We start from the raw sequence: 27,381 nt of genomic DNA, 5'->3' as shown, positions 1-27,381 counted from the left end.
GGAGTGGGTCTTCGTCAACCACGTGAGCGCAGCTGAAGGTGATCCAGGTCTCCCCCGACAACCATGTGCACAGCACATGTACAGCACCGGTGGCTGAAAAAATATTTACACTGTGAAATTGATTAACATACCTTTACCCAGCTGAGCCCGCACTCAAAGGAGATGTGCTCAGAGGGGTGAGATTGGCAGTTTGGCGTTGAGTGGCAGAGAGAATGCTGAGCGACCAAAAGGCCTCGAGTCTGATCCAATAATCAAACCTCCATGACTTCTTCTTCTTCTGCAGATTTTTAGCATTCCTGCACTGCTGCCGCTTTTAACTGCCACCACAAATAATGCAGCCATTAAGCTGACCCAATAAAGAAAGAAATGCTTTTTGAGCATTTAGTTGCCTTTTTGCACAGAATATCCTTGACTGCAGTCTCTAAGTATGTTCACTAGAAAGAGAGGAAGAAGCGATAAATGACCTGTCACTGACTCACAGATAAGAGCCATTTTCGACAGAGCAGACAAATAGCTGACACGGGCGATAAATAGACATCTTCAGGTGAAACATTTCAGTCTCCAGTTACAAAATTCTCCCACATGTCCACACATCAATCGGACCTTCACTCCTCTCACTAATGACTTTTAGGGTGTTGCTACATTTCAGGTCAGGCTTGCATTGGTGCGGTCTGCCTCCCCAAACCAATGGGATTAACAGCACTTTAGATGGACAGACTGTTAAGTAGAATCACACATGCTTGTGTTGATCTAGATTACAGTGTGCGGTTCCACTCTGTTGTGAAATGTACACAATTCTTTAAATATGTCCTTGTGGTTAGATGTGGGATCGTGTTGCACAACAGGCTCATTTACATCATCTCACATGTCCACACTTGACATTTGAAATCTGGATGATCGCTACACATGCAAGTTCAAGGAAATGTGTGACAAGGTCAGTAAATGTGCAACGGGAACAAATGAAGTCACCGTCGTGTTCAAGTTTCTGAAAAAGAAAGCACACAAATGCACAACTGGACACTTTTATAATCAATTACACACATCATACATCAGATGTTTTTTTTTTTTTGTATTTATATAAAAATAAAATACGTTTTTTTGCATCAGCCCATAATGAAAAAATGCTAACAAAGAAATAAGTTAAGCTGGTTCATCTCTCTTCATCGCATCTGTTCGTGATGAGAAGTTGTCCCGATGGCTGCATGCATAATGCACACAGCTGCAGACGTTCGGAATCATTTTAGGCCCATATATAATCAACAGATTTCGCTGACAGACTCAGGAATGTAAATCCGCTGAGCTTGTGCTTGATGACAGTGCCTAACAGTCAGCTTTCTCCGTCGGAACGTAAACAAAACCACACTCAGGTTACAAATGAACGGAACAGACATCTGTTCCAGGTTTTAAAGAAACAAACTGCTACTGTTCATCTTCGAGAGGTTCACAGAATTTCTGCAGATTTGCACTTCTGGTATCCTCTAAGGTTCACATGACACGATGCAGACACATCATGAGACCCTAATTGGGGGGGAGAAGGTGTGAGGTGACCCTTGATGACAGTGTTTTGAGCCTTGGCCTTTCAGTGGCGCCCCCCGTCTCGTGTTGAGCGCGTGATGTCACAACTGAATGCGCCCAAAGACGGCGAGGAAGGGCCTCTGTCCAGCTTAACGACGGGGGGATGGATAGATTGTAGGCTCAGCTCAGACATTTCTTTTCCCCAACTTAATGCCCTCTTAGTTCCCAAATCTGCTCCATATCAGCTCGGTGCTCCAGTGATTGAAGAGCACCGCGAGACGCATTAAGGTGCATTTCACCAGGAACACATGGCAGCTGAAACACAAACAAGGCACACTCCATTTCAGCTGCAGAAAAGTTGGTATCTGGAGGGGAGAATTATGCAACCGGTGCTTTTATAGGCTTGTGCCACATGAATGAGTGCAATCACTTCCAAGCTCTTGGCTTAAAAGACGACGAAAGCGACGGGCGTAATGGGAGCAGACTGAGTGCAGACTGTGCGGAGAGAAAATAAAGACAAACTCGCTTGCTTTCCGAGCACCGACACGCAGATTCATGCTCACAAAACACACACACACACACACACACATACGCAGTCTGTAACCTTTTTTTCTGTCTTCATGCCCTGCCCCCATTATGCTGCTTTGTCTTGCAGGCTTGTGTGCAGTTTCACTCCGAACATGGCCTCCCACTGCGCTCTGACCCAGGCCAGCAGACCCTGGAGGAGCTCCGTGCTCTCTGAGCGCACACACCACGTCTTCTCCTGTTTCACAGTCTGCGGGAGAACACACAACATGGACAGAAAGCATGAAAATGAAAGCAGTTCATCACCAGGGAAATTCACCTTGACGCATGCAAGAAAACTGCAACAGGCTGCTGCAGAATGAGTATCCGCGTGCATCACATCGCATCGATACAAAACGCACTTGGGTCGACGATCATTTTCTTGACTGTGTTTGATGAAATCCGTCTTTGCAGAGACAAGTAAACAAATTGTGCGCTCGTGCTCGTAGATCACGGTGAAAAGAGGAAAAGTAGAGGACTCAGTCAGCTTAGTGTTCTTCTGTAATGACTGTATGCACATATGGGACCGATCAACACCAAACATGGCTCTATAAATACCAGTTTTTACAGTTTTATTCGGAGGCTTACAGCTACCCCAAATACCAGACTTCATATGCAAATCCTCATTTCTTCTGAGTTTATGTAGCTAAGACGCTAAATTAATTTTCTTTTGTAGTTTTTTCCCCTCATGGTGTGTGATTTCCATTTAAAGCTGTTTGATGACTTCTGTTAACTCCCTGAACAAACGAACTAAACTACTTGTTTTCGTCTTCCTATCTCATATCATATGTGCTGGAAATAATGCAGTTCATCATGCTTTTATCTACAGGCAGGATTCAGTTAACATGTTCCCCATCATGTGCAATCGTTGGAAATTTCAGCAAAATGTGTTTCCATCTACCAATACATACACTCTCATTATGCTTCTATTATTCTTAAGTGGAAGCATGTGACGCTGAGTGGCAGCTGGACGTGGGTGTTTTTGAGGTGCAGTAGAAGAAACAGGAGCGCGGAGAATGAGATCAAGGTGCGTGGGAACAATCTGTTCTCAAACACTCGCCTCATCGTAAAGCTTGATGTCCATCCTGCACTGGTCTGAAGGCCACAGGTGGACGGAGCTCACGCAGCTGATTGGCAGAGTCTCTAAAACGGTGACGCTCCCGCTGCTCGGTTCTTTATTTTCATTCGCTGTCAGGACGTTTGAGCTTTTCCTCCACTGGTGATCCTCTTCGAGCAGGTACAGGGTTTCCCGGGTTGCCAGGACCGTCAAGGGTGTCCAAATGTCCTCTGAAAGGAAAATATGAGCAGTTTCACCTCATTTAAACAGCCAAAGATGCACTCAATGTGTGATTTTCCTGGCTTTGTTCGTCTTTGCCCTCTTGGATCATACAGTTCAGCTCAAAATTAAGTGGTTTTCAAGTGTTTCTAATTTTTGCCCTCTTGGTAACAGCCATGGGTCACAAACTTAAAGCTTAACAAGCCACCTTCCTGCTCCAAAGATGAGTTTTGGCATCACATTTCATGTCAGAAAGCTCTGTGTTCAGAGGAGCGAGCTTGGAGGAAAGGCAAATCGAGGCACGCTCAAACTATAGCACTTGAAATTCCACGGATGTACGCAGCCGTGTGTAGCCTGCAGCTACCTTGGCTTTCAGTGTGTCTGCAGAAGCGACAGCGAGGCAGCATCCCGAGGCACCGGCACACATGCACAGACCGCATGCATACTAATATAGATGTCTGTCACTCGGTCTGTCTGAAACAACACATTTCTGCCTGGTTTTCTGGGGAAGGTTTGCTAACAAGGACCTTTGACAGGCGCCTCACGTCAGCTGCTGCCCCACAAATCACATGCACTCATCCACATTTCCCTCTTCCTGCCATTATCTGGTTTTATCTTGAAGGAAATAAAACCTTGCATCCATTTTCCTATTATTTCTCCCGTTTAGCATATTTTCCTGGCACTTCCTTTTATTTCTGGGGTTGCAGGAATATTATGAGGGCTTTTATTGCGGCATTAACTCTTGGCTTTCGTCCTGCTGGTTAAAATGAATGCTTGCGATCTGGCCTATTCCACTTCTACTGTTCCTTCCATTGTAAGCTAAACGCAAACGAGAAAAATCTTAAGTTGCATTTATACATAAACAGCATCAGTGTGAATCCAGAGAGGAAGGAGACAGGAAGGTGCCGTATTCACAATAATTAGTGTTTAACAGCACCGTTCTTTGCAACTTCAGAAGACATTTCTTGTGACATGTTGAGTCTTGAGTCTCTTTCTACAAACAAGTGAACATGTGGGGAAAAAGAGACTCAGATGGAAAAATGCAGGTGAAGGCAGATCCCTCTGCTGGTATTAAAAGGAAAATGGGTTGCATAATGAAGTTCTTTGTTTTTGCAGAATGAGTGGATGCGTCACCTCGCAGGACAAAAGCCAGAATGTAGAAAAACTGCAGCTGGCCATCCTCCACATCTGCCTGGATGTCTTCGCACACGAGAGGCCTAAGAGATCAAAAGAAACGAAGCGCATTACACCAACACATATTAGCACAGGAATCTCAGATCACGCTAAAAGCACGGACGCTGTTTTCCAAAGGTAACACGGTGCAGCGGTGGCTTGTGGCTGGCAGGTGCTGTCTCACATGGAAGCACTTCAGCATCACCGGCTGAATTTCACACTGACTGTGAAGCAAAGGGGATAATTGACATAATAACAGCCGACAGGTCTTGTATTGCGAAAACACTGCGAGCGCTTTCAGAGACTGGAGTTAGCTTGCCTCGCAAAACACATGAAGGGGCTGCTTTGGTTTGCTCTTCGTTTTTGATCACTGAGCTGTGGAGTCTGTGGCCTGAGGACAAATGACAAATCCAAAGTGGATCCTGACTGCGTAAACATAAATAAAAACACAATGCAGTCATTTCCAAACAAACTGTGTCTTTACACAATCATGTGTTCACAAAGTGGTGAACCTCTCTCCATCCTCGCTTGTGAGCGACTGAGCCTCTCCAGGACGCCCCTTTCATACCAATCATGATGCTATCAGCTGTTACCAATGAGCCTGTTTACCTGTGGAATGTTCCAAACAGGTGTTTTTGGAGCATTCCACAGTTTTCCCCAGTCTTTAGTCGCTCCTGTCGCAACTTGTTTGAAATGTGTCGCTGCATCAAATTCAGAATAAGCGGATATTTACAAAAATCAATGAAGCTGATGAACTTTAAATACGCTGTCTATGTGCCGTATATGTCAAAAGGGATGAATCAGGGTTGTATCAGCGAGCGGTGGGACCTGGATGTGCCGACCGCCTCTTCATGAAAATGCACTATTTTTCATTTCCTAATCCACGTTCAAGGAAAGCTGCTATTTATTTGACTTCTGCTTGTTGGATAAGGCATGTTTGCCAGGTTGTCCAAACTGCTACAAAGGCATATACACTACGTCTGTGTACTTGAAATGTTTGGTTACTCACAACGTGTTTTATTTCCCATTTTGCACTTGTTCGTGAGAAGCGCTCGCCGCTTGTTGAGATAACCACATTCCTTTTCAGTGAGAACCTCGAGAAAGCTACTATCTTCTGTTTTGGGGAGAAAAACATACAAAAAAGAAAACCCAAAAGAAAACAAAAAAAAAAAAAGGCTGTAGAACAACTACTGGAGGTGACACAACATGACATGCATGCTTCGGGATTTGCAGTGCAACACATGTTACAAATTAAGATGTGGTTTACCAGTTAATTTAGTGGTGCAGTTTGACAAAATGAAGTCTAAAAAAAGCTGATTGTAATCAAGTAAAGATGTGTCAGAAATGCGCAGTGTTACGGCCGTAACTCCCTTTAACTTACACCTCCCGACCACAAACACAAATGTGCACAACGCTTGCTTGGACCACATCTTTCGGCACGTGAACAAATAAAATCAAAGATGTCTGCTTCCCTCCCTTGACAAAGGAGGTGCACAGGCTGTGTGGGGCGTACCAGAGGTGGTGCTGGGGGTTCAGTCTGGTGGTTGAGATGGACTTCAGCTTGCTGTCTGATTTGTGGGCCATCTCGCGCACAATTCCTGCAAAAAAAAAAAAAAAAACAGCACCCAAATCAAAGCCGCCCTGTGAAGTCCTTCAGGTAAACTCGAAGTCAAAGGCCTCTGGACTTGCTTTAGGTTCCTGAAGATGTTTTCCCTCCTCAAACTTCTTCTTCAGTTGACTGAAGAAATTTAACTACAAGAATCTAAAGCAAATCCAGTTACCTTTGACTAAACACTGAAACAATTAGTTGATTATTTGAGGAATCAATCACCAGCAATGACAATAATTGACTCAGTGGAGCGGCGATCTCCACCAGGAAGCATCTGAGGGGGCAGATGGTGAAGCAGCTCCCGGACTGAGTTTTTGTGCAGCATCGTCTCAGTTTTGTTTAAGATGCACAGAGCAGCGTGATGGTACTGTAACCGAGCATCCTGGGTGCAGGAGTTGAAAGGTCCCACCCAGCTCCCTTACAGTCAAGATGGCGGCAGCAAAGATAACAAACAGGGATTTATTCATCTTGCATCAAACTCAATTCCTAAAATGAATCTGCAGATGCTCCAGTTCAAGATGATACAAAACTGTTCTGTGGATGTAAGTTTTTGAGACCACCAAAATGTGGCCTGCAGGTGAGGCAAGGCTTGTTTTTAGCCCAGCTGATCCAAATGTGCGCAACAGATATAAAGCTGATGGGTCCAGTAGTTTGAGAGATTAGTGCAGACAGATACACACACACACACACACCACCAAACAAATCCCCTCCAGGTTTACGCCTGCTGGAGATAATAAACATCTGACGTCTGTAACTTCTCAAACGAGAGAGCCGGTCGGTTTTCTCAGCTTTATATAATTAGAATTCTTCCATCTTTGGGTTTTGGATTTTGGTTTCGGGAGAAGCTGTGATGGTAACATTTCAAAACAAAACAACACAGGGAAGATTAAGAAGCATCAGATGATGATTTCAGCATCAAGAATTGAGGCGGATTTCCAAGATTCATTCTGAAAATGATGCAGATGTCAGATTAAAACACACAGGCTTCCTCAAACTTGGACAGGACACAGAAAAGCTACAGTAGCCTGAAAAAGTCACACCCAAATATCCATGGAAAAGAGGCCTCGGTACAAAAGCCACACTCGATCTGAGACTTCTTCTTCTGCTATTGTACCTCCGATAAGAAAGCCAAAAGGTCTCTGGTTGCAGGTGTACGATTTCAGCCCCATAGAAGCGGTGGGTGAGAAAACGCTGAGAGCACAATGCGCTGGGTCACGCTCACATCCACGAATTGTAGCGTGTCATTGAGCGTGACAACAATACAGGGCAGAGAGGATATCTGCAGCGAGGCTTCACAGTCAAGTCTGAATAGGTGGACTTCAAAAGGGTTTAAAGGGCCACTGAGGAGGAGTGGGGAAGAAAAGGGACAATATTAGGTTAACAGTGGAGACAACACGGCTAAACATGCACTCACTAACTACTTGAGCATACTTCAAGGATGCTCTCTGGAGAGTCTGTCCGCACACACTGCGTGCACAGATAAAATGAACACCTGCCAGCAGCCCAGTGCAAAGTGTTCATACTTGAACAACCACTTCTGCAAAAGGACCTTTTTCTTCTCCAAAGATCTGGCTGTTAAATCTGAAGCTGCTGATTGTTAAATGCTGTGGATTCTTCATCAAACAGTGTTGCTGTTGGATGAGGAAGTTCCCATTCTTGCCCTGTTCTCTGTCACGTCTCTGCTTTGTTTTTAAATACTCTGCACAACACAGAAATGCCAGTTTCAATCAGATCCGGCTCTGTTTTCAGTCCTGTAATCTCTCCTTTTTGACAGTTAAATATCCAGTAAAAAGCCAGCCATGATTTTCAGCTCGCCTCAAAATATTTTGGACAAAAACGACAGACGGCCTGACCGCTTTCACGAGAATCCGCAGTCTCTTCCATTGCTTGGCGGAACATTTGAATGCGCTGAGGAGAACCAGCGAGTGTCAGACCAACCCAGAGATCAAATAAAGTGTTAGTGTGGACGGCTTTAGCGAGGTGCCATCCAAGATCGCAATCACAAGTAAGCAAAGGTGACGGGCCGGGCGTGTTAGGAAGGACGGCCTCTGGTTGGTGCTCTGCTCTTTGTCAGTATTCATGCTTCCTCTTGTTTCAGTCCCAGACTCTTTGGCTGCCTTCACCACCAACACCAACGCCCCTGATGCTTTTCACATGAAATCAAATACCGTCTGATACAGCTGAGACGGGACGCCGTGAAATCGCTACAGATTAGATCTTTGATTCGCTTCATCCTAAACCGTGTTCTCGCTGCCTCACGCCGAGCTCGTTCGGCTAATGCACCCATCACTCGAGTCTCCTCTAACGCGGTTTGAGCGCAACAACAAAAACTGACAAATCCCTCCATGTGAGAGAAAACAACTGGCCAACAAAAACTGAAGATCAGGAACAGACTCTCTCTTTGGCCGCAGACTCCAGAGGTCTCGTGTTATCTCTCATGTTTCAATAAAGTTGTATCAGACTCGGTTTGCTTCACAGATCCAGAAAACTGTCCCAGTTATAACCACATCCTTTCTCTCTCCCTCTTCCAGCCAGCGAGTCCTTCGTCATTCCAGTTGTGGTTTTCAGCTTTGTCCACATGATGGGAGCCAGCTTGGACGATCGACAGGGTTTGTTATGGTTAAGCTTTTCCGTACGTCTTCGGACAGAATATTACAACAGCTGTTTTGGGGTTAATTTGGCATCAGGAAAAGCGAGTTTGCCATAATAGCGACGTAGTTATCTTTAAACATAAACATCACATACTTCACGTGTAGGTATTTGGCACCTAAACGCTGATTTCTGCAGCAGAAACGTCAGATTTTCATGCTTCTTCTTTCGGACGCACCTGGAAGGTTACAACAAACGGCTGCTCGTGTTTTTCGCTCGTCCGCTCTTGGACAATCTCCGCGGTCTTCCGGAAAGCAATCTGGAATCATTTTCGGCCACGAAGGATACAAGGCACTAAATGATGTTGTTTATGAAATTAGACAGAAAGAAAAGGCTCCCAGAGGACGGAGGGGAAGCGAGAGAAACGAGGGGAGAGATTCAAAAAAGAAGAAAAGCAAAGTTTGTGTTGGAAAATGTAAAATGTCGGTGATGGACAAGTATATTTTATTTAATAATAATGTGGTTATAATAATCATTGTTTTTACTTGACAGTTTTGAAGACTGTTTTTCCATCTTAACTTGTAATGTGCATAAGTTGTTTGTATTTATGTATTTTTTACAGTGTTTTTTATGCTGCCTTCTGGGCCGGGTCGGCTTTCAAAAAGAGACTTTTACCTGGTGAAATTAAAATAAATAAATGCATAAATTAAATAAAAAAGGAGAAGATTTAAAAAGCAGAAATCATGTGCACTAGGACTGAGGAGCAATACTTTTCCAACACGTGCCAAGATGTTTTCCTGTTTTCTCCACACGTTTCGGGGCTGGCTATTGTCAAATTCATTTTCCATATTTTTCCAGACATTCCAGGCCGGAGCAGGAGCCCCCGTCTAATAAAAGGTTTTCCTCTCAGCCGCTGGTCCTCCCTCGCAGACAAGTTGGTCTGGGCAGGATGTGCTCAGTCTGCGTGAACCCAGTATGGAGGGGGACGGGGCAGAAACTTGCGTCACGTCGCCACATATGGTACAGTATTAGGGGAGTCGGTTGGGTTTCTGTGGTACAATGCCTGCGAGAGGAACATGTTGTTCTAATACCTGCCTCAGGGATTCAACAGCAACTTCTTCTTAATCTAAATTAGTCCATGGTCTATTTTGCGGCATCTTCCCTCAAAATGCCCTGAAGAAAGTGCTGAAACCAGTGCAACCAGTAAATACAGAGAGAGTGAGGTCAGGGAGTTCCTCTCTCTGACTGCATTCAGAAAATAAACTGTCCTTTTATGTGTTTTTCCATACGTTAAACTGAGACCATTTTCCACTTTGCTTGCACTTGGCAGAGTTTCCTTTTACCTGTCAAGAGGCCAAAGAAGCGTTTGCAGCGTAAACTGTCCCTCACGAGGAGGGTGTACGCCACGCCGCCGTCTCCAAACTCCATGTGGATGCTCTGGGAGGCTAGTCCCACCTCCAGGTAGCTGAGCTCCATGATTGGGTGGCTGTCCCTCTTCTGCAGCCAATCGGAGAGCTGGCCTCTGCTGGGAGGAAACAACACTAGGCATCAGAAAGTGCAGAAAATGTGCAGTCACGGTGAGATGGATTAAATGGTTTACTTGATCTCTGACATTTGGAAGTGCGACTGCCAGACCAACACTTTAAAAATGTGTTCGTTCAATCCAAAGTTTACTCAGTACAATCACGGTAATAACTCACGCAATAGCTCATTTTTCAAGGTTGAAGATAGAAGGTCAAAATAACAGTCTCTTGCACTGCACCTAGCACGAGAGGAGCGAGATCCTTTGGTCGAAATCGAGTCACTTTGCCAGAGCCGTCACAGCACTGGCTCGCGTCTGAGGGCAATCGATCTTGTTTTGATGAGAGAAGAAAAGCTTTGTGCGACAGAGGAGGGGAAAAAAATAACAAAGAGGCTAAAACGAGAGGAGGGAGAAAAGACTCCACGGTCCACAGACACTGCGAGGTCAATGTGTTCTCAAGATGTGACCCAGAAACCTGGGCAGGTTATGCAATGTAATCCACATCCTAAACGGACGGTGTGGAGCTGCACACCAGCGTTAGAAGTCGTAATTGTTCACTGCAGCGTGGCGCCCTCTTTTGAATCGCTGGCCACACCAGCAGGATTTGATTACTCTTTTGATAAATTGGAATGTGTTGCGTCAATATCTCACTGACTTTGTACTTTGTACTCCTACTTAATCCTATTTAAGGACTCATTTATTCAATCTGTTTTCTCCGTTTCCTTTGAAGTCGTGCGAAAAACCTCTGGTCAGGGTCCACCTGCTCTTGGTGAAACCAAGAGGTTGCTGGTTCTGCTAAATATTTTCCATTTTATGCACTTCTGCTAACTCTGTATATGTGGCGCATATTACATTGCATGGGAGTTTTTTCCCCTGTGAAAGGATTTGGAGGTTTTCCATCTACAAATCAAGGGTCTAAGGACAGAAGCTGTAGGATACTGAAGGAACTATAGAGCCCACAGAGGCAAGTTTGTGTTTTTTGGGCCACATAAGTGAAAAAAATTGAATTGAAAATTGAACATTTCAGCACACTTAACCATTTTTGTTTAAAACTATGATGATTTTTAATTAAATATTTCCTTTTTCTTTTCCTTTAAAGCAAAAATTGCATCCATAACACTCTCTATCTTGTAAAGCTGCTCCACTCACTGGGTTTCCGACGTCATTTCCACAAAATAGATTCGCTGCTTTGACACCACCAGCAGAGAGGGAACCTCCCCCGGCTCCCCAAATTTGACAGCTGACATCTGAAGGCACACAGAAAAGAACAAGCATCATAAGGCTGTAAATTCAATCCTGAACAATGAAAGATCCCCTCCAGCTTCCACACTATTCATGACATCACAAATCATGCCCAATCCCGATTTCCAGTGAGCTCACAGAAACTTTGCACTTTCAGCAGATGACTGTGAAAACATCCTTCCAGTGTCAAACTCTCTGTGAAGCTCAAACATCCCGCTGCGGGAACAAGAAGAAAAAACATATTTTTGAATGGAGGGAAACTTAAACAACCATATTCTCAGCTGACATCAGTTTTCCACAAGCTCTTTGGGAGTTTAAAATCAAACCTCTAGACCTGGGTCATGCTAAATTTCCTCTAAAACAACACGAGAAGTAAAAGCACAAGTGAAACAGCGAGCCGCCCCTGTCACTGGATAAATAAACAGAACTAAGATAAATGGAGCGGCACCTCCTGTTTCCAGCTGCGGTGCGCTCTGCCCTGTTCTGCTCTTTGCTCCTCGTCCAGGTGTCTGACAGAGAGAAGCCAACAGCCTGCTGATCTGAGGGTCTACTGCATATTAAAAAGGTCTCAGAGAACGCTGAGTGGCAGCGGGGCCGGTGGAAGAAGCTTCAAAAGAAGAACATCGGGGGTTGAATGGGCTCCCGGGAGATTTACTGACTGCGTTCATCTTAGTTGACTGAGATGAAACCGCAGCTGAAGTGTTGTAGGTCTTAAAGTTGTCACCACCCATTAAGCTGGAGTCCTTTGGCCGTCAGGGAGACGTGCTAGAGAACTTTTTAAAACCGCAATCACGGAAGAAACAATAACAGCAACATAAAAACATTGCACTGCTAAATTTGAGCGATCTGTCACAGGCCGCAGTCACTGGCAAAATTCTGCTTAAACAGCACAGTCTGGCAATAATGCTGCTCCCTGCCTTAATATTAGCTCCAGTAAGGACTTTAAGGCCCTGAAAACTTATTTTCTAAATCTGCTTCTTACTGTGAGCAATAAAGTCCGACATGAACACATTATCTTCTGCCTGCGTTAGAAGAGTTTCCGTTATTTCAGATGAAAGCTTGAGTGCCTGTTTTCATCCTTGAGTTAGGTTAGCTTAGCTTAGCCTGCCTTAGCCTGGAAACAGTTAGCCTGTCAGAAAGTAACGCGATCTGCCTCCCAGAACCTCTCGAGTTCACTAATTAACACATGAAACCTTGTTTGTTTAATCTGTTTTCCATACCTTGAGGAAAGAGTGAAGCTCCTCTTCCTCCTCAAAGACCTCCACATCCAGGAAGAGCTGCAACCGATGGTCCACCGCCTCATAGTCCTCAGACAGGAGGTCCAGATTGTCTACAGACACGCAGACAGTTGGTTTTTGTCGACTCCATTTAATCCCTCAAAATGATATCTTGCATTAAAGCAACTGTAATTTCATTTTGTGTTGATTTTGGCAGCCACTGTGGATGAAAGCGGTAGCTCTTCTTCTCCTTTTTTAAACACAGCTGTTAGCAGGATGCACAGGGATGTGGTAGCATCTGTTTTTAGCAGTGCCAGATTAATAAGCACGATATGATGATGGTGAAAGTAAACTTAAACTAGTAAACATTAGCCAACAACCATCATGCAGAAAAAAAAAGAGCAAAAAATCCACCAAAGAACAGTGGTGGAGGCGACTTGCACATTGATGAATGGTTAGAGCTACTCATAAATGACAGGGCTCGAACCTGCAGAGGCCAAAACAAACCCAGCGTCTTTCATTTGAAGAGAATGCAAACAGTGATCAGATTAAAAAAAGCCTTTCAACCTTCAGACAATGTTCTTTGGAAAGGTGAAAGATGTATTACCCACACACCCACACACACACACACACACACACACACACACACACACACACACACACACACACACAGGTCGATTTGTCTTCAGAAACAAAGCACTTCTTCAGGAAGAAGGCCTGCGCTCGACAACAATGGGTGCACTGTGTCACCAAAAAAAGACACTATATTCAGTGTCAGTGCTTGAGGATGAAGATGAGCTGTCTCCAGTGTGAGACTGTGGTTCAGAGGGACGGATTACATGGTATTGGCACTGCAGCTACAGCATTACAAAAAAGGGAAAGATACAGAAACCTATTATTACGACTCAGCCCTCCCTCTCTTAAAGGCTTTCATTCCTCTCCCATCACTTCCAGTAATGATTCCAATCTGTCTCGCTGCACATGTGGTTCATCTAAAAATGGTCGACATATGTGGGAGAAACCGGATGCTGTCACAGAGATACAGGGCGAAGGAGTTGTGCGCCACATAATATCAACTCGATCCAAATGCTTCCCATCTCTGCTCACTTCCAATTAAGACTTGAATATATCTTCGGGGGGGTGGGGGTGGGGGGGGCAACGCAGCCGACACAAACAGTTTATACCGCACGCCGCAGTTGATGTGTTTTACAATGACCATCTGAAATGTAGAATTCACATCATGTAACAAGATACCATTTATATTTTACTGCTGTTTGGGCTTTCCTCCAATAAACCTCTGTCCTGCCAACATCCCGATGTTATTTTGGATGTAGAGAGAGCACAGCTGACACGATTCGTCCGCTAATCGAATCCACCGGCTGCTTCAGTTGTCGTTTCGGTGGTTCCGGCTTCTAAAATGTGAGGATTTGCTGCTTTTCTGTTTTATGTCGCTGCAAATGAAAAATCTCTGTGTTTTGGCCTTTGATCTTGAAGTCGTCACGTGAAGCTCAGAGGAACTGTTTTGGGGATTTTTAACTTTTGTCTGACAGTTTATATATCAAACCAGTGGTTTGGTGGGGTCAGCTCTGACCGAAAAAAAAAACATTACTTAGAAATGCAGCAAATTTCCAGAGTAGTTCTTATGTTGAAGTACCATTTCCCACTTCTCTCTATTATTTTCAGCATTGCAGCTGTTGTATTAATCAGGCTTCCTGGAGTTTCAGTAGCCTGAATTAGCTGTAATTTTACTTTCTTCCTGCAATACATTTCAGTTTGGTGAATTAAAACTGAAGGACAGCTCAGCAGTTACTCCCGTTTCCTCACAGTAAGAAGGACATGGAATTGAATTTACTGACAGGCAGAATGCACAGATGGAAATACACTGATGGGTGTTCAGCCGGTCTGTGTGTGGGCCCTGACCTGATGTGTGAGGGACATTTACTTCCAGCCCTAAAAATGAGGTTTCTGCAGTTATATTTAAGGCGTTTCAAAACATCTTACTGGTCAAAACAATATGATTTGCTTTTCCTGCACATCCTGGAGCAACATAATAATAATTCCCAATGATATGCAGCACATAGTGGATGGATGATTGACCAAAAATAGACTTTTGTCAATTAAATTTAAGACTTTTTAATACCTTCAATCGTCTTTTTTGAGGAAACTCAATAAAAAGGTTTTTTCAAACTTCTTCAAACCTGCAGATAACCTGAAAGCAGGAGCAAAAACTCACCATTGTGGCTGAATCTTCCTGCAGGTTGTGCTTGGACTTCAGGTGGTGTAGCACCTGTCGTGGTGTAGTGGTAGCTCCCTGCCAGATCCTCTTTACTTTGGCAGTCTGTGCTGTAGGAGAGGCTGGAGGTATCAGCCTGACCTCCCCTGGTGAAGAAGGAGCTTCCCTGGGCAGTGACAAAAGTGGGATCACCTGTTGTGGTGGCAGTTTCCAGGATGGGACTGCTGCTAATACTGGCATCTGTGTAGTCATCCTGTTGTGGTGAAGAGGAAACACGGAAATGATGAGAAGTAAATGACAGGAAAGCAGACAGAGGAGAGAGTGTTTTCCCGCTCAGAACGACCTTATTGGCACTCCGAGTGCTCTGGGTTATATCGAGATGCTCGTCCTCGCTGTCCGGCCTCGGTGAGCCACGGATGGGTGTGCTGCTGTAGGGAGCTGATCGGCCGGCCAGCTGGACCACATGATCGCTACCACACTCTGGACAAATATTACTGTTTCCTGAAAAAACAACAAAAAAAAAAAAAACAAGCATTACCAACTTGCCATTGTTGGCATCATCCACGTCTACAACGACAATCACCTGAGGCTCAGTATCAGCAGAACCAATCAGCTTCAGGTGGACGGCAATGAATGCAGAAATATGGTCACAACCTCCCTTCAGAGACATTAGAATTCTTAAGTTGTGGCCAAAAACGTGTTTCGTACGGTCACAGTGACCTCTGACCACCAAAATCTAATCAGTTCATCCTCGAGTCCAAGCGGAGGTTTGAAGTCATTCAGGCGTTCCTGAGACATTGCGTTCGGGAGAACGGGACGGAGGGCGCCGCAGCTCTCCAGTTACTTCGTGAAAGGATAAAGGAAACTTAATGAAGAACACAGCCTCTCTCTGACTCATGTGTTACCACTTGTGTTGTGTCATTTCTGTATTTATGCTCAATGTGTTTTGCTGTTGACAAAAGGAGGTCACAAGGCTCAACTTGAGCAATGCTAATTAATGCAATTTCTGTACTGCTTGCAATATATCCTGTCGGCCAAATAAGGGCTTGTGTGAAATTCTACATGTCATCACGTTTAAGTAGGAGGTGGGAACCTTTCTGTGAAGGTACAGGAGGTGATGCTGCACATGGGGTTCGAGGTGAACATGGCGTTTGCCAACAAAGCAGCTGTTGAACACCTTTTTCATGTTTTCCTGTCGACTAACACTCCCCCTCATGGCCTTAATTGGTTACTGCAATACAAATGGTGAGTGCAAAAACGACCAAACAAACAGTGCGGCAACCTGTAATCTTTCATGGAGATACGTTGTTGAATGTTATGACTATTTAACTCCTAGTTTTAGGTTTTGTAAAAGAGTTGACAGGCTGGTTTAAATGTAGACAGCTTAGTGTTTTACTTAAAAATAAAAAAAAATGTTAATCCTATTATTATACTGTGTATGGAACTAAAATAAAAAATGCAAGGGTTGCGTTCTACAACTCTATCATCTGTGTCTGTGTCTACTCGTGACAGGAACATGACAGTGCCAGTGTAATGACTCTGACAACCAAGTGACCGAAAGTGCATTTTTCGTATCTGCAGGGCATGTATTTCTGTTACCCACAGGGCAAACAAGTGTCTAAGCTCAGACACGTGCGACTGAAAAAGGTATTTATTGCCTGAAATTTCATCTGAGCAGCAGACTAAGCACACTAACAAAGGAGCACAGTTCCAAGACAACCCCAAAACATCTGTTGAACAAAGCCTGTGTGCAGCCTGTGCGTGCCGGGGCAGGTCTTAATGTCAGGTTTGGTCAAAACGCTGGGAGGCGGCTGCTGGAGCGAAAGGGTACTATCTGTCTGCTGCTGATTATAGAGGTGGGAACTCGGCGAAGCGGGCCGCTTGGCAATAAAAGACAAGAGATAACTCCTGGGATGCTTCACTCCAGCCCATCTGAAACCAAAAATTTGTTTTGGGAAAACACACAGCCCTGCGCAGGCTTCCAATGGGAGCCCGGCTGTTGAGCAGGAGTCGCGAAGCGCTTTGACGTCAAATGATAAACATTTTTTCTTTTTGCATGGACGAGACAACGTGGCAGGTGAAATGTGCGACCTTTTGTGTCTTTTCTGCCTCATCTCTAACGTTCGACAGCAGACCCAGCTGACACTGGCCGCATGAGTGTGAAAGTAGTTGTTTTAAGGGGGAAAAACTGAAAATGCATCGAGTGCTTCAACTTTTTAGGGTGGTCTCAAGTATGTGAGGCTTGAGTGTGACTCATCTGAGACTGTGCGTGACTCAGTTTGAGGGATGAATCAGAGTCAAGGCTGTGGTGTGTGTGTGTGTGTGTGTGTGTGTGTGTGTGTGTGTGTGTGTGTGTGATTCTTTGACATCTAAGGTTGACAGATTCAGATATAAACTTAAGCCAAACGTTTAGTTTAGCGTTGCTTGGGCGACTTTTTTAGCAATGAGCTGGCATTTTTTTTACGGTCAAATGCAGATTTGACTCTATTTCAAGATGCTTTTCAACATCTGGTCAGTGATTGTTTTAACCCCTTTTTTGCATCCCTGGTTTTTATTGCACTTTCTGTTTTTTCTTGTTTTTTTTTTTGCCAGTGTTCTATTTGCGCATGTGAACTGTGTTGCATTTGCTGTTTGTTGCTTTGTTCCTCTTGTTCCTTTTCATGTTTAGGGTGCATTTAACATCTCGTCAGAGTCGGGAGGTAAATTCTGCTAAAGGTGACTTTCACAAATATGAAATTAACTCAAGTTTTAAACAACAAAGCATTGGAAATAATTGGCATCTGTGTGAGGAGGCTACTGTAAGTCTTCTCTTCAATCGCTCTCACCTTTGCTTTCATCATCACACTCTGGCCGCTCCTCTTCATCCTTCTCTTCTTCACCTCCTGGCAGCATGGCAGCCTCTCTCCTCCTCGCTCTCCCTGCTGCCTCCTCCTGATGCGTGAACTCTGACCCGCAGCGAAGGCACTGCAGGCGAACACAGCTGGGCCGGAGCTCAGAGTCGCGCCGCTGGTTCTCGTCCGTCACGTGTGACAGCACGTCAGTCAGAGCCTAGTCAGCATAAAAAAAGGCCATGAGAAACACAGAAAAGCCTGGGAAAGATTTTTCCAGTTCATCTCATATGCAAGCTTCCACTTAATCCGGCTGAAGAAATGCACAGAAAGCTATTTTCAAAACTTTGCAGCTGCAAGCTAGGAACTACAAGAGCTGCAATGAGACTCACAGAGGGGGCAAAAATTAGCATCAGGATCATTTGAAGGGATCTATTTTTAAAAATGTAGATCTAAGACGTATCACTAGGTCAATCTGTCTTGTGCTATGTACAGCTACGGTCAAGCTCAAGGTGTTTTTTTTGGGAGTTTTATACTTGTTCCTTCAGCTATGTGTCTATTTCTAACATATAATTGTTCAGTCCCTGACTGCTAACCACAAATGTGGGGGGGGGCAGGGGGAATCACATACTGGAATTGGTATTGGCTTTCTGTGTTAAAATCTGTCTGGCACAGAGTCAGTGTTGCACAATGTGACCATAGTCGTTAACAGGGTAGTAAACACGGTACACAGTGTGCTGCTGGATGCTGACGTCACATCTGAAAAACAAAGGTAACAGCAGAGGGCAGACTGCGAGCATGACCGGACTCGTACAGGACGTACGAGAAGTCATGTTCACTGTATGTGTAGATGAAGATCTCTGGGTGCTTGTTTGTTTATGTTTCTTCTGATGAGTCGAATACTTCCCGGACAACACAACCCACGTGTGAGTGTGTGTTGTTAACCTGCAGTGCCTGCTGTGGTTCATCGTCTAGCAGGACATAGCGTCTCCTTCTTTTCTCCCTACTGATGTAGTCGAACTGAAGCTCCACAGCTGGAAGCATCTCTTCTGTCTCCTGAGGGGAGAGATGATGAAATGGAAAAATGAGACACATGAACAAACTTTTAGGATTATTTTATAAACCTCATCCTCTTTTTTTTTGGCATCTCTTGCTTGATCCTCTCACCCCTCGCGTCCAGGCGGCCTCTGTGGTCTCCACCTGAGCCAGGCTGCTGAGCTCCAGGCGGCATCTCTCCTGGCCGCGTTGCATGTCCACCTCCAGCAAAAGGCCCTGTTTGACCCGCAGGAACACCTCCTTCTGCTTTGTCCTCCTCTCCCCATGCCCCCCGCCGTCTTCCTCCTCTCTGTCGGATAAGACACCCACAAGTAGGGGGTGGCACAGGTCCACTAGTAAGAAAAACAGAAGGCAGATCAGATGAGCAAATGTGTGAGAAGTTCTTGTCTCCTTGTGTCAATACACTGAATTTTGATGCTACACTACTTTTTGACCACCCTACCTCCCAGATCCTCCTCCTCTTCTTCCTCCTTGGTGTCTATGCTCTCCCCTCTAGCTGACCTTTGGGACTCCGGACTCGGCCTTGGCGAGCTCATCATTGCCTGGCTTACCGGACCGTCCACCATGCCGTCCTCCAGAGTGGACTCCGTTTGCCGAGAGCTCTGACCGGGCCACTGCAGCGTAGACTCCGTTTCCTGGTCCACATCGGACATGGATGTCTCCTGCCTGGGCTCAGATGAGAGCAGCGGTTGGGGGAGGACCTCTGGGACCTCCAGGGACGGTGGAGATGGTTGATGCCCTGGGCTGGTGGATGAACACGGGATGGTGTTGAGGCCATTAATGAGGGGGTGGCACTGAGGAGTTGGTTGGTCGGTGCTGGCAGCAGGTAAAGGCCCATCGAGATGATGTTGGTACCTCAGCCAATCCTCACCCAGCTGCTCTCTGAAGTTGGACATGCGCTCAATCTCCTGCTGGTGGGGAAGGACAATGTCTGTTGGAGGAATAAAATAGAATCATTTAGGTTTCATTTGTTTATTTAACAGCTGAACAAACTTCAATGTTAGTCACCAACATTCCACTCAAAACCATAAATGATTTGCAAGAAAAAAGGGTGATTTCAGATAACTGGTATGACACAAAAATACAGAATCCCATTGGACAGACATGATTTAAAACCCACCCGGTGTGGACGAAAGCAGCCTGGGCCCGTAATCTGTGTCACTGGGCTCGGATATGCTGGCCCTCCGCACTTTCACCTTACTCTGAGACAGAAAAATGGTTCAGTTTGTCAGTGTTCTTCAGTCTAGACAGATCAGCAAAGAATAATTTGTGACTTTTAAAGAAGACAGAGTTCCTATCCAGGGAGCATTTCACAGCACAGAGAAAGACGACACAACAATTTCAAACACTGAGGCGCAGCAGCTTTCTTACCCTGGATTTCTTCTTCCGAATGTGAGACACTCCCACTTCAGGAACTGACAGGCTGTCGCTAAGCTCCCCAGCACCACTTGACACTTCCTGGTTACTGCGTTCTGGTTGCGTGGCAACTGGAGGTGCAGTCTGTACCTGGACGATCAGCTGGCCCGGTTGTGGCAGAACCTGCAGAAGAGGTTGTTCTAATATCAGACTATTATTAACGCAGAAAAATCGAAATGAGTAAATATCCACATTATTATGCATTATAATGTAATATATACAGTTATCGAGCCAAAACAACAACAATTGGCTGCAGTGGGATGATTGTACATCAGTTGAGAACCTTACTGATAACTCAGATGAGGACAGTGGGGTACCATCAAGTCTGAGCTGGAAAGAAACAAAAAAGGAGCGTTGGTGACATGAAAGAAAAACATGCCATTCCACATTTTCTCTATCACTTCTCCATTCGTCGCCTCTAGGGCCTGTCTGGGTTTTCAACCCAAAAATGACAGAAGACCATGAGCCAGTGGGAGCCAGTCATGTAGACGGGAAGCTGTTGTGTATGAGGGGCTGCGCTTTCAGACAAATCAAGACGTGACGTGCAGCGCCTTCAGTGATACAAAGCAGGTGAGTCAACAGCAGCTAGTACTGTAACAGTAAATTTTAAGATCATAACCTACTTTTGGAAAGCTTTCATTCCCATTTCATGTTTTCATGCAACCTGCTTCAGTCTTTCAGTTTTCTACTACAATAGGAATTAGAATCATTATTATGCCATTGGTGCTGCTGCCTTGCCGTCAAGAACACTTTTATAATGATGATCTTTTTAATGCTTCAGCCTTCTGAAAGGTTGAAAAGGGGTATAAAAGTCTCGCTATAATTATTACTCACTCTAAGGTTTGCAGCCTTTGGGGAGAGATGTCGGACGGTGCAGTTGCGGTGGGTCTTCTGGAAGTACAGCGGGTTGCCCTCCAGATTCAGCTAAGAGGTGTTACATTTAACACGTCTCACAGATACGTACAGAAAATAAACGTGTCCATGAAATGATATGCTGGAGCCTTCATGTGCGTGCATGTGTTTTCTTACTGTGTTGAGGCAGTGCAGCAGGGAGAGAGGAGCCAGCTGGGAGTGCTCCAACAAGAGGTTGTAGGCCAAGTCTAAGTGCTGGAGCGAAGACAACTGCTCAACACCTGTTTGATCAAACAGCACAGCAACGCAGGAAAAGACTCTCAGACATGGTATCAAGAACATAAACAGCTTATGTACAAAAATGCATGTGCATGAGGCAGAAAGAATGCTGTAGCTCAAATATTTGGTTTGATTCTCACGCTACTCGCCCCTCACATCCAAACAGACATAATAAACAGGCAGGTGTAAGGTTATCTGAGGCTTCGCTGTGTGATGATAAACAATATCCAAGACAAACAGAAGGACTTCCAAAACAGTGGCAGGCAAGGTCACAGTCAGAGGAAGTCTGCTCGGTCATAACAGATATGAGATTGTGTGTCTGCGTGGTGATTGGCTTCCTGTTTCTTTTTTTTTTTTTCCCCCAGAGTCATTGGCTCACTTCTCTCAAAGCTCTGTGAGAAGACTGACTGATGACTCTGATCTGACCAGCGCCTGATAATCTGTGTTTAAGAGCGTCTGCTTCACCGTTTATCGTCTCCAGTTCGTTGTTCCTGAGGTTGAGTGTGAGGAGTTTGGCCCTGGCGCTCAGGCCCAGCGTTGGCGCCCTCTGCAGGCAGTTGTAGCCCAGGTTCAAGTGCTCCAGTTCACTCAAGGGCTGAGACACAACAATGAGGACATGACACATAGATAGAAGCAGAACAAGGCGTCACAAGTAGGAAAAGAGGAAAATATATTTAAGTAAAGTGGAATTATAATTAAACAAAAACCTTCAGAAATTCAGCACACTCCTGAATCTTGTTATGGCTTAAATCTAAAGACTTGAGGACATTCAGTAAACTCTACAAAAGAAGAAGAAGAGACGGTGGAAGTCAGGTAAAGATAAAATCAGCTAATAAATCACAAATGATGCATCTGTGTGTATGTTTGTCTCACTAGTGACTGGTCAAGGCAGACAATGGAGTTGTAGCTAAAGTTGAGGGTGTGCAGTTCCAGCCAAGGCAGTGCAGAGCTCAGGTCACCTCCACACAGGGAAAGCAGCTCCTAAACACACACACACACACACACACACACACACACACACACACACACACACATATATTTATATCACTTCGGGCTTGACCCTTTTTTATAGGTACACATACCACACCCACACTCTGCAGCGCTTCCTGAGCACTGTACTGCAGAAGAAGAGTACCTCCAGGGAGCTGAGGCTCTTTGAACATGTGAAGACCTCCAGCTGGGAGTAAACCCCTCTGAGTCCTTCTAGACAGTGTGGAGGGATTCGCTTCAGCTGTTGAGCAAGAGAGACAAAAAGGACAGAGACAGAGAGAACAGGGAAAGGTTTCGTGTGAGGAAACAGGGAAGAAGCAGGGATGAGTATTACAGGCTGAGGAAGAAATTAAGGAATGAATGAAGTCAGGGTTCATACTTTACCTCCAAATACTTCAAAGACTTGAATGGGAAGATTTTCACCACAGACTGAAGTCTCACCCCCGGTGGGTTGATGAGCTGCATTTGAAAATAAATACAGTTCAGAAATAAGAGCGCCAGCAGAGATGGAAGTAAACAGATAGAAGCAACTGTCGCCACTATTTGCACTTGTCAACAAACACAATTCCCTGCAAAGGTAAGACATTAATGTGGGCTCAGGATATGATAACTCACATGAAAGTTAATATAATTTTTAAGGCTTTTTACACGTCAGAACATGCCTCCTGGAGACCAACTGATCACATTTTGGGGATCCAGTGAAAGGCCTCCACAATCTTACAAAAGGTTCAAATGTCCACTTGAGCACCTTTGACCAAGAGATCAGAGGCTTTTTAAAGATAAAAACAACCTGAGCCAATGTGAGTGGTCTCAGCTCACCTTGAGGGAGATGGTCTTCTGCAGGACGTCAAACAGGAACTGCAGCTGTAGCAGTGAAGTGGTGTCGGCAGGGTGGGAGGGCAGTGCCAGGAACCCATGCTGCTGACTCCTGGACAGCAAGTACTGCTCAAACAGCCTGGTGAGCTGCTGCAAGCTGGCCGCCGGCAAGGTCAGGGTGCTGCTGCCGTCCAGCACCAAGTCGCCTGGAGGTTGTGAGATGTGACATCTAAAATTCATCTCAATCTCAAACTTCAGGATTAAACTCACTGTACCAGACAAAAAAAGCCATGGCCAAACATTGTGGCTGTAATAAACTCAGTGCAGACTCTGTGTATGGATTTCATACACTTTTTTCACATGAACTGGAAGATCAGAGATAGTTCCGGGCTCTTGTCATAACAGCTGACGTTCGTGTTAAATTGAATGGGAGAAACATTGTGAGCTTATTGTGAATGATTCCATGAAGTCGTGAGTGTTTGCTGACAGCTTCCACTATGGCATCACTTGCACATATCAGATAAATCCTGATCTGATCAGGCATCTCTGAACAACATCCAACAGGACCAGAGCACAGGGACATCAGATTTTAAGAAGCAGGGCTGCAAAGACAGCCTCCTTCCACTGTCAGGTTTTCCCACAGAGGAAATCTGGATAGTCTGTAGCTCACATTGTCTTAATAAGCGCCTGTCTGAGTGAATACACCCACTGACATGGAGCACCCTGTTATTGTTTTCGTTGAATTGTGCGGGCTGACAGGCAGTCTAAATCACTTGACACGGCCCTTTTGTGATCAAGACGGATTCGGTATTTATCTAAACTTGGGGTATAGGGACTGTCTGCGAACCATACTGTAACATACCATCATTTCGGAGGAGTGTGGCCAAGCTCTGAACAAGGGAGGACTGGCCACTGTGAGATACAGCCATCCTGCAACGTTTCAAACCAGGCAAGTTAGCGCGACATTGTATCAGCAGAAATAACACCTAATTTCCCCTGTCAACAGCTGACATCTAAACTTTATATTACAATTTAGCAAGCTGCTGTAATTTCGTGTGTCTGTCAAAACATTTGTAGCAACGTTGGCTAACATTAGCATTCCGACCTCTCCACTTGCTGCAGCTAGCGTTAGCTGAGCTAATGTAAACTAGCTCAACAATTTCCTGGTAGCCAAGCAAAAAACGACATACCTGTGCAGTGACGGCCACAAAATGGATAGTTAACATAAAGTTTTCCTTCGAGAGGTCAGTGCTAAATCACGTTCACTTTTGCACATGAGGAAAAACGACATTTCAGTGGTAATTAGTTGCTTTCATAATGCAGAACACAGTGATGTTGACATTTTTTTTGGTCACATGACGAACTTCCGAAAGCCTCTACGGTGGCCCCGACATAGCAAAAAAGTGACTCACTCAAGTGACTCCCAACTTCTCCCTTTGCCGCACTGTCAAATGTTAATAATATTGAAAAAAGTTATTTTCTTTATCGTTTCCTATAGCTAGATATTCCATCACTCTATTGTTCTCTGCTTGGAGAGCACAAAGATGTAAACTACCCGACGTAAATGAACTAAACTAAATTTTCCTGACTCACAAAAATGCTTGACAAACATCGTCCCATGGTAGAAAATATACGGCTATAATATTTCCATGAAACTATAATGTTAGCTTAGTCTCAAAATCACACGAAATGAACATATTTCTCTGCCGCTTTTTCATTTTAGGTTTATGGTATTGCTCTTGACTAATTGCTGCAGATGACCACAGGGTGGCGCACTCTAGCAAGGATCCCAGACACGGCACATTCACATGACAGCATAAGAGCAATTAAACCGTCAATGAAGTCCTCACTACAGCCAGCAAAGACACTGAATCCAACTATTCTTGCTTTATAAAAGCAAGCAGCTACAACACGCATGATGCTGTTATACAGGACAGGATTTTGTTCTTTTATTGCATCCTGAGGCAAAAAAAATATGTCTGTTCCAACCCTGAAGTCAGACACAGCATTTCATATCTGGACTGTATGGACCCAGAGGCCAATACTAGACTATTTGTGCTTTCCAGCCTTTCAGACTCAAGCAGTACGGCACAGGCTTCGTGGTGGTTGAGGTTTTAATAGACGCCAGCTGTCAAATCGACCAACCTGAGTCTCACACCACATCTGCCTGTTGGCAGATGTTGGGCAAACCATATCCGAGTCATGGCACCAATAAAAAACAGAGCTGGGTAGCCGGTTGTCCAGGGAGTGTGAGTGTTATTTATGCTTACTTTGCATGGCTGCAGGGAGTGTACTGATTTCTGAGTAAAGCAGATTAAACCATGCAAAACAGCGAAAGAGTTCATTTGTAAAACTTCTTGTGTCGTGCAGCTGCACAGTAGAAAGACAACTGTGGGACCTGAAATGCCTTTGCTGAGAGGGTATCAACTTTGTAGTGTAAGTGTAAGAGTGTCAGTGTATAATGTAATGCTGACATCAGCATACAACCAGGCTGAGAGCTTTAACTGGACTCTCAGACTGGAGACTCCTGCATTAACTCAACACATTAGGGGAGCGGTTTTCTGCAGGTCTTTATTTTGTTTCATTGGGGAATACGTAACACTGTGGCTCCATAACAGATACTCCACAAAGATTTGCATGACCAAATAAAGCAAGAACTTTCCTAATTTGCACATGCATCACTTGTTGCTAGGCAGCAAACAAACACACTCACACTTGGGCACACGCACTCACATGCAGCACAAAAAAAACACACACACACGCACACACATCAGCATTTTTCCATTTGGGACTTGTGATGCGAGCGTTTCCATGTAAGGATTTATGTACTGTAATTTGGTAAACATTTCCATTCAGTGAGATGTTGCACCGGTTGGTTGACTGCATGCATGAAAGCTGGTTTTGACAGTTTTCTTACCCAGATGAACTCTTTCTTGTGAACTCCTGCTTTCAAATAAAAATGCATCACATCACAAAAACAACATTTTAGCTTCGCATATAAACACATAATGCAGCTGTTTAGTGTGACCCGTATAACTTCATTTTACACAGGCCCACTAATCAGATGATAAATTACTTTTCCACCACCCCAACTCATTGCCTCTACTTATTTAATCAGCAGTCCAAGCAAAGGGAGCCTTAATCAAGTATACTCAAAGCCAAACACTAAACAGTCGATTCATTCATTATCAAAGTCTGAGAGATGAACATGAGGATGTCTTTAGGGATCGGTGTCGGTTGATAAGAACCCAGCAGAGAGCCAAAACTACAGTAATGCCATACTTTGCGTTGTTTGCTTTCGGAATATGCAGTTTGGATACAGCTGTAAAATTGTTTGCTTTAAGCCTTCTAATGTAAGCTAAACTGGGTTTTAAGGACACTCCAGCCTCCGTAGCATTCTTACCTTTAAAAAGGGGGCTGCTGCCATTGTTGCAGCCGTCTTCCAGAAGGCCCGCTGTGAGGCTTAGCGGCCCAAAATTAGCCTGGATGAAGTGCAGCCTTACAAACGTTAATTGCCTAGTTAGTGGTTTACACTGGATCGATTAGGATTCAAATATTTGGCCCTTTGCGAGAGGTTATTGTGGACTGAGGCAGCATAACTGGAATTTATTAATGCTCCCAGTTGGACATTTGGGTGTTTATTGGTTAATAGTCAGACATTTAGTGTTAGCAAATGCTTACCTCTCACTTAAGGGACACAATTACAAAAAATTGCTAATCAGCATCAGCCTGTGATAATTATATATTACACATCTATGCTGTTTATGAGCTGTAATAAAACACTTACAACCCCTATTTAGGTTAATAACCCAGTTATAAGGAGTTGTACAGCGTTGCACAAAGATTTAAGGGCATTTCAAAGTGTTCACTAATGTATTTGTCGACAAGTATAACTCATCGTATGAAGCATCCATAGCTAGACAGACAATGAATGCTTGATAACACAGCTGCAATCATATTTAACTGTGAATGATTTGTCATTACATATAATTACAGCTATGTCAAAAATGTATTCAAATTATGGCTCCTTCATAAAAGCACTCTCATTTTTGCTTAAGGTGTTCGTATACTGCTGTAAAGGCTAATTAGGCAGATGAAATAAGGTGGTGTGACATGGTGAAAAGAGTTTTGGGGGCTGACTGTACTGTAATTAAGAAGATGACCTCTCGCATACAAACCTCTCTCTGTATACTTGCTGAGGCAC

General features: G+C 44.5%; 1 protein-coding gene across 2 annotated transcripts; it reads right to left on the bottom strand.

Annotated features, from left to right (window-relative positions):
* Positions 1 to 1,007: 1,007 nt before the first annotated feature.
* stk11ip (serine/threonine kinase 11 interacting protein) lies at positions 1,008 to 24,544 on the bottom strand. Of its 2 annotated transcripts, none has more exons than XM_076723610.1 (26): positions 24,368 to 24,544; positions 24,040 to 24,107; positions 23,181 to 23,383; positions 22,746 to 22,820; positions 22,507 to 22,602; positions 22,245 to 22,352; positions 22,079 to 22,150; positions 21,837 to 21,966; positions 21,270 to 21,373; positions 21,075 to 21,164; positions 20,529 to 20,570; positions 20,196 to 20,363; positions 19,945 to 20,026; positions 19,267 to 19,755; positions 18,936 to 19,156; positions 18,714 to 18,824; positions 17,766 to 17,988; positions 15,284 to 15,441; positions 14,941 to 15,193; positions 12,711 to 12,820; positions 11,398 to 11,495; positions 10,070 to 10,251; positions 6,042 to 6,126; positions 4,490 to 4,572; positions 3,140 to 3,366; positions 1,008 to 2,290 (listed from the first exon to the last, which is right to left on the bottom strand). In XM_076723610.1, exons 2-26 carry the CDS (start codon positions 24,104 to 24,106, stop codon positions 2,150 to 2,152), a joined length of 3,618 nt encoding a protein of 1,205 aa, XP_076579725.1. In that variant the 5' UTR covers position 24,107; positions 24,368 to 24,544; the 3' UTR covers positions 1,008 to 2,149. The 2 variants fall into 2 exon arrangements, with proteins under 2 accessions (XP_076579725.1, XP_076579726.1); XM_076723611.1 differs by having other exon boundaries at positions 10,070 to 10,248; positions 24,368 to 24,507.
* Positions 24,545 to 27,381: the final 2,837 nt, after the last annotated feature.

Source organism: Chaetodon auriga, chromosome 23, assembly GCF_051107435.1.
Source record: "Chaetodon auriga isolate fChaAug3 chromosome 23, fChaAug3.hap1, whole genome shotgun sequence".
Taxonomy (NCBI): domain Eukaryota; kingdom Metazoa; phylum Chordata; class Actinopteri; order Chaetodontiformes; family Chaetodontidae; genus Chaetodon; species Chaetodon auriga.
This window is presented reverse-complemented; position numbering and strand designations above follow the sequence as displayed.